The sequence below is a fragment of the Chiloscyllium punctatum genome, chromosome 18, assembly GCF_047496795.1.
Source record: "Chiloscyllium punctatum isolate Juve2018m chromosome 18, sChiPun1.3, whole genome shotgun sequence".
NCBI classification, from domain to species: domain Eukaryota; kingdom Metazoa; phylum Chordata; class Chondrichthyes; order Orectolobiformes; family Hemiscylliidae; genus Chiloscyllium; species Chiloscyllium punctatum.
The window spans coordinates 96,380,176-96,388,203 of record NC_092756.1 but is presented as its reverse complement, the minus strand read 5'-3'; the positions used below and the strand labels follow the sequence as shown (position 1 = coordinate 96,388,203).

At 42.5% G+C, this 8,028-nt stretch overlaps 1 protein-coding gene across 3 annotated transcripts in view; it reads left to right on the top strand.

Annotated features, from left to right (window-relative positions):
• The first annotated feature begins 229 nt into the window (after positions 1-229).
• LOC140489367 (voltage-gated potassium channel KCNC1-like) overlaps positions 230-8,028 on the top strand; it is a 74,406-nt gene continuing 66,607 nt past the window's right edge. For 2 of the 3 annotated variants that reach the window (XM_072588851.1, XM_072588849.1), the window contains exons 1-2: positions 230-630; positions 6,432-7,391. In XM_072588851.1, the coding sequence (XP_072444952.1) occupies positions 6,792-7,391 (600 nt within the window). In that variant the 5' untranslated portion in view covers positions 230-630; positions 6,432-6,791. The remainder of the gene's footprint in view (positions 631-6,431; positions 7,392-8,028) is intronic. The other variant, XM_072588850.1, reaches the window with a different exon arrangement.

Genomic DNA, 8,028 nt, shown 5'->3' with positions numbered 1-8,028 from the left:
TTGTGGAGGAGTTTTTCAATTAAAACAAAACACACACACACAGAAATGAAAAGGGGAGTCTGCAGATCCTTTAACAACAACAACAACAACAACAAAAGTAGATGCACGGTTATAGAGAGGGAGAGCTCCTATTGATAAAACAGAAGCAACCTGTTCCTGGAGCAAAAATCCATCTCTGAGGCTGGTAACTGTGCCGAGTTACGTCATGAATAAACCTCTGCCGCAGAATAGAGGAAAAAAGCGAGAGAGCAGCCCTAGACACCAGAACAGTGTGTAGCACTCTCTCACTGTGAGTCAGAAAGGGAAGGGGAAAAAAGTATATTTGAGTGGGTATGGCTGTGTGTTAAAGATACATCTAAAAAAAAGAGAACAGCCGGCAAGAGTTCAGGGCAAATGTGTACCTTCATGTCTAGATAAAAAAAAAAGGCGGAATATGAAATTATTTCTTGGGCATTTTAAGTCCAATGTGAGTGCGCGTCAGTGAGACTGTTTGTATGTGTGTGTGTGTAAGAGAGTGTGTGACACAGAGAAGCCAAAATAGCGAGGACAATCTTTTTTGTCACTTTCCGGTGGAACTGGCGATTGCAACAGACCAAGGGAGCAACATTTTGACTGGGATCTTGCAGTGAAGTGAGTATCGCTTCCTTTCGTACTTTCCATGTTACGGAACCCTTGATGGATCTCTTAAAATAAAACAAAAATAGCAATTTTGTAACTGGGTCTGAACCCCGCCGCGGGCAAGGGAGCAAATGCAAGCGGAAAAAAAAAACAATTAAATGTTGGGATAAAATATTATATAACTGGGCTGGACGCGGGAATTGTTTGTAATGTTTGAGATTTAGCCCATTGCAAGCAAAATTGCATCAAGTCAGTGAGGCATCTGGTCCATTGATACTGCGTTCTTCAGCAACGCTCATCGATCGGTGCCATTAAAATTGCGGGTGACAGTTTCCTTTTGCACAGTTATAAACAGGATATTGCACCCCCCCCCCCCACCACCCCCATCACCCCCATCACCTCCCTTTCACTGCCACAGTTTCAACTCTTTTCTGAAAAAAAAATCTGCTGTTGGGGAGACAGTGCTTCCATTCGTTTATTGTACCGAATGGCTACTCGTTTGAAGAGAAAAATACACACACAAACACCAAATCTTGTCAATGTATTTGCAGACTTGGGAGGGGAGGTTTCTACAAGGCACCGTCTCTAAAGACCACCACCCTCCCCTCCCTCACTGCATCCCGTATTTTAATGTGACCGTATGTAACATCCGTTGCCAAAAAAAGGACCAAACGCTAGGTTCCCTGCTCCCTGTAACTGGCTGACTCGCTTTTTGCAAAATTCACAGGGGTTTCACTTGAAGCGAATGCATTTAGCGACACTCAGTGAGCAGCAAAGCGATTGCACTGTGCAACTGGTTTGGCTGACTCTCCATCATCACTAGTTACATCTATCTCTCTGTCATCTTTTTAGGCATCAGTCTGTGCTTCTGTGTGTCTGCCTCATTTATCAATTCATTTCCCCCCTCCAGTCTGCACCCCTATTCAGTGAGGGAACTGCAACACCGCCATGGGTGGGAGGGCGTAACTACAGCGTGACCAGTTTACATAGAGAGTTCCCATTGTATGAGAGACTGTGTCTCCCCGTCTGCCCCATGGTCTAGTTTCTTTTGCTGTGACATCTGTCTCCATCTTTGCCTCTCCGTGAACCCACCCCTCTTTCTGTCCACCTGCCTCTGCTGCTGTGAATGCCTTTCATATGGGATGGTTTCTGACTTCCTAATTGGATATAGGAAATTAAATGATAAAGAGTCAATCTCAAGGAAGGGGTTAAAAAGAGATCTAAACCAAGGCAGCAACATTTACACAAGCAGTTTATGTCTTCAAGCCCCTATAATTTATATTCTTAGACCTGTGCTTCATAGATTAGATTGAGTTTGGTCATTGATTGACTGTGCACTGGAGTTAAATTAACATTGAGCAAGATTTATGAGAAGGAATTTCTCTCCAGTTGGAGACTGTTCTTGCTAACCTTATTCCACATCAGCAAGTGGAACTTGAACCAGGACTGCTTTGCCTTCCTCAGAGATAGGGACATTACCACTCTGTCACAAGAGCCCCCACCACCCCATCTCGGATACATCCACAAAATTCTATATCAACTGAAGTCATCCTGCACCTGCCTCTCTTCGACTTTTACAAATTCTTTTGTTACCTGTTATCATGGAAATGGCCCAAACAAAATGGTCACAATATTACACCCAGCCATCACAGCAGCACACTGATGGGAGGGTATAATTACTGTGTGACAAGTTTACATAGAAAATATATATTATAAATATACACAAGGACATTTGTAATGTCAAAATGAATAATATGTAAATATACACAATACAGATAAAAGAACAGTATGTATGCAGTTAAAATAGGGATGGCTTTTGCCGGAAACATTGATTTTCCTGCTCCTCGGGTGCTGCCTGACCTGCTGTGCTTTTCCAGCATCACTCTAATCTAGACCCCCATTGCCTAAATCTTCCCCAGCCTTCACCTCCACTTGACCTTAGGGTCAAATGTGACCTTGTTTTCAGGGGTGTCACACCACAACATTGCATTGAATGTGTGCCAGCCACCCTGCTAGCTCCTCCCATTGTAAATTCACAAGCCCATGTTTATAATGAAACAGTCCTATGTAATCATGGTGCACACTGTAGTTACAACTTCCCACCACTAGAAGTGCCATTTCTATTATAAATGTAAACACTAGAATATAATTAAAGGTCAAGTTGTCAGAAAATAGGGCTGCTCTCTCATTACAGAGAGATGACTGGTGGTGGTATAATCTGAGTGATACCTTGCCCTAAGGGTGAGGTTGAGGAGGAGAGCCCTTCACGGTAACCTCAGCTGGTACAGGAATTGAACTCAAACTGTTACAGTCACTAACCAGTCATACAGCCATCTGAGCTAACCAGCATCCTCACGAATAGAGAATAGAGACATCAAAATGAGGGAAGAATGTGTGTCTTTAACACAGAGACTGAATTTTGTCTGTGTATCCCAGTCCAGTTATCCTAGCCCTTTGTTTTAGCTTCACCAGGTTTGGCCTTGATTTCCTTCATTGACTAATAGAAACATTAACTGTGCAGTGAAATGGTTGCTGTAATTTCTGAACTGTTCTTTGTCTGCCTGGTGTACACTCCTGTAGTGAAGGGTTGGCATGGATTGGGCAGACACACTGTCCCTATAACTTGGTGGCATCCTTGATCAGTAGATCTTCCTTATCCAAGTGTGTTAATGTACAGGACTGATTTAGACGTTCCTCAGCAAGCAGCCAACTGTGCTCCATCCCACTTTGTGAAATTCATTCTTGGGATTAGGATTAGAAAGTGCTGGACAAACTCAGCAGGTCTGGCAGCATCTGTGGCGAGAGAATCAGAGTTAATGTTTTGAGACCAGTGCCCCTTCCTGGGTACTGAACTTGAGTTCTGAAGAAGCATCATACCAGATCCAAAAAGTTAATTCTGTTTCGGTCTCCACAAATGCTGTCAGACCTGCTGAGTTTCTCCAGCAATTTCTATGTTGGTTTCAGAATTCCAGCATCTACAGTATTTTGCTTTTACAGGAACTAAACACATTGCTGTGGGTCTGGAGTCACGTGTAGGCCAGACCAGACTAAGGATGGGAGATTTTTCTCCTTCAACTGAATCATTTATAATGAGAGTAAAATATGGCTGCCATACAGGCTAACTTTTTATTCTGGATTTTTTAATTGAATTCAAATTTCACGAGTTGCCCTGATAGGATTTGAACCCATGTTTTCAGAACATTGGCCTGGGGTTCAGGATTACTAGTCCAATTATCTGTTGCTTCGTGTTTAATTAATTACCTCTGAGTTAACCACGTACATCCTAACAAGCAGCTAGACAGAATGAGACATAGCTATAGAAATATATGTTCAGAAACATATAGATGCATACATCCCTGGTACGTACAGATATGGATGGGAACACAGGAACAGGAGTGGGCCATTCAACCTCTCGAGTCTGTTCTGCCATTCAATAAGTTGATCTGTGGCCTAACTATACCTGCCTTTGGCCTGTATCTCTTAATATCTTTGCTTAACAAATTTATCTGTTAAAATTAACATCTGATCCTGTGTCTGCTGCCATTTGTGGAAGATAATTCCAAACTACCCTTTGTATGGAAGTGCTTCCTAACATCTCTCCTTAATCGTCTAACCCTAATTCTCAGCTCCCAGGTGTAGAATCCCCAACCAGTGAAAATAGTTTATCTACCCTGTCATTTCCTGTTAATATCTTGACGATTTTGATCAGATCAACCCTTAACCTTCTAAATTTGAGAGAAAATAAGCCTTAACTGTATAAACTCTCCTCATAATACAAATGTACATATTCATACAGCTACTTATGCACACACAGATATGCAAAGAGTTAAACACCACCATTTATTCACAATTGTCCTAACACACACACACTCATACACAGATGGACAGTCAGACACACATACACACTCTCACACATACACACACACTCATACACAGATGGACAGTCAGACACACATACACACTCTCACACATACACACACACTCATACACAGATGGACAGTCAGACACACATACACACTCTCACACATACACACACACTCATACACAGATGGACAGTCAGACACACATACACACTCTCACACATACACACACACACATACACAGATGGACAGTCAGACACACATACACACTCTCACGCACACACGGTTATTTGCAGAAGCACATGCACCAAGATACGTACATCTGCAGAAACAACACTTCCTGGCACATAAACCGATATACTCAGGAACAACACACTGCGAGGTAGTGTTTCATACTGTTTCACACATCTTCAAACACACATATAGGCTCAGACGCAGACAGATGTACACATTGACACAAGGAACATTCACAGGCATACATGCTTCCAAGACAGTCAGAGGGAAATGCTGACAGCTAGGTTTGTACAGATGCACACTTATGCACCTGCAATCTAATCCATTCATTCACGGTCGCACTCTCCTATGTGCCACATTCTGACAGGCTCACAAGAGACCATAAAACCATACAGTATTGGAAGATGGGTAGGCTGTTCAGTCCCTCAGGCCGACTCTGCTACTCGGCTGGTCCGACATTCCTCACGTCCACTTTCCTGCCCTTTCCCTTGTAACCTTTGATTCCCTGACTGATTAAGAATCTGTCTCAGCCTTAAATATACAAGAGGCCTCTGCCTCCACAGTTCTCTGTGACAAGGAGTTCCAAAGACTCGAACCCTCTGAGACAAAATATTCCTCCTCATCTCAGCCTTAAATTGGTGCCCTCAACCTCTCAAATTCTCTTCCTTACTTCACTGCTCTTGAATTCAATTAAGATCCACATTTTTACACGCACACATAAAATTAACACTGACACATTCAGACACAGATCATACTCTTTAGTGAAATAAATCTCACACTAACACTGAATTTCACAAGCATTTAGGCACACAGGCTCTCACTCCAGTAGATTTCACTGCAAGCTCACTGACTGTACATGAGAAATTGCTGATACCATTTCTTAAAAAAACAATTCAAATTTCCATTGAATTTGAAGGGAGAGAGAAAATCTCAATATAATAAATATATGCTCCAATGCCCACGTCCCCAGACTGAAAGCTTCCCTCAAATATTATCTACTCCTGCTTAAAATCCCCAAAATATATACCATACAGAGTCTGTTCAACTAAATGGTCCAAGTCTATTTTACACAAAATTCTGGCTAAATTATTATTTAAAAAAAACAGTTCAGCTCAATGCATTCTGGTAGTTAAAAAGGTTTTAAAAATCTGTGGATATATTAAAAACATGCTTGCATGTCTAAAAACTAAAAAAAAAGATGTGCAACCCTTTATGAAATATTCCAATCAATCTAACTAATACTAAGTTCACAGGACTGAATTGTTAGAACCTAAGTGCAAAAATTCAAACATTTGAGAGTTTTGTTTTGCTGCAATGCTGTATCCTCTACTAGCTTTGCAGATTTAAGATGCTGACGCGGGGAATAGCGCAATATGAAATTCTATTCTTGCTTCCAGTCCATCTTTTCCTGGATAATATATAGAGACAAAAACATACAAAGACTTTTAAAAAAATCTCTTATTTCTTCAGTAAGGTGAGGTGAGACCCTCGATCCTCCGGTTCCTAGTTAATTGCTTACATCAAAACATTACTTCTAAGAATAAAAATCTTTGCAGCCTCTTACCTGTCCCAGTGAATGCACTTAATAGCCCACCTTGTCTTTATCTGTATGACATACTTAAGGGGTTTACCCCCCCTAGTCAAAATACAGTTTGCAATAAATGTTTCACAAACACTTGAAACTAAATTCATCTTTCCATCCGTGTTTGTTTGTTGCAGGTTTCCAAAGAGGAGAGAAGGTTGACAGAAACTTTTTTTGCTTTGGAAATCAATTGGGCATCTTTTTTTTTGTTGGGGGGGGACAGATATTCCGTTTCCTCCTCTCTCTCTCTCTCTCTTCCCTGTTGGATTCAAACCTCGGGCTGCAGCACCGACTCCTTTTCCCATCTACAACCTTCGTCTCAACAGAAGTGAGAGAAGGAAAGAGAAAAGGAGAGTGGAGGAGAGAGAGAGAGAGAGAGGGAGAGAAAGCAATGACGAGAGACACCTGACTCCAGCTGCATCCTGATTTGAAGAGCGAACACGTGCTTTTGAAGAAGAAGAAAAAAAATCTGTCACCCAGGCAAAAATCCTTCCCATATGATCAGTTCAGTTTGCGTGTCGTCTTTTCGTGGGAGAAAGTCAGGGAATAAACCTCCTTCCAAGTCATGTTTGAAAGCAGAGATGGGCAAGAACGAGGAAAGCGACAAGATTGTCATCAATGTTGGAGGCATCAGGCATGAAACTTACAGAAGCACCCTGAAGACTTTGCCTGGGACCAGGCTGTCTTGGTTAACAGAGCCGGACGCTTTTAGCAACTTTGACTATAATCCCAAGACGGACGAGTTCTTTTTTGACCGTCACCCCTCGGTGTTTGCCTATGTGCTGAATTATTACAGGACGGGCAAGCTACATTGCCCGGCGGATGTGTGCGGCCCTCTGTTTGAGGAAGAGTTGGCCTTCTGGGGAATCGACGAGACGGATGTGGAGGCATGCTGCTGGATGAACTACAGACAGCACCGAGACGCGGAGGAGGCACTGGACAGCTTCGAGACCCCGGAACCTGACGATGAGGAAGACGGAGATCTCAAGAGACTGTGCTTGCAGGAGGACTCGAACAGGAAACTGGGCTGGTGGAAGAAACTCCAGCCCAAGGTCTGGGCTCTGTTCGAGGACCCCTACTCATCCAAAGCGGCACGGGTAATGCTTGTGTGTGTGTGTTATTCCCCAACCCCCACTCTCCCCTTAAATTGAGTTGATTCACAGCCTGTGTTTCTGAAAAAAAATAATGAATGTCTGGCCCTTTGCTTCAAGGCACTGGATTTGGGGGATTCTGAGTGGAAGGGAGAAGATGAGAGGAAATTGCGAATAGGGATTTGAGAGAGAAAACAGAGTCTGAACATTCTGAATAAGCGAGAGAAAGAGAGAGAAGAATGCATAGAGAGAGAGATGGCATGGTTTGTCAAAGAGAGGAAACTGCATGTTCTGAAGGAGAGATTATGGTTTGAGAGAGATTGCATGTTCCGAGATAGAGTGAGAGATCATGTTCTCAGAGAGAGAATACATGTTCTTAGAGAGAGAGAGAGAGAGAGAGAGAGAGAAATTGCATGTTCTGAGAGAGAATGGATGTTCTGAGAGATTGCATGTTCTCAGAGAGAGAGAGAAATTGCATGTTCTGAGAGAGAGAGAGAGATCATGTTCTGAGAGAGAGATTTAATGTTCTGATAGAGAGATTGCATGTTCTGAGAGAAAGAGAGAGATCATGTTCTGAGAGAGATTTAATGTTCTGATAGAGAGATTGCATGTTCTGAGAGAAAGAGAGAGATCATGTTCTGAG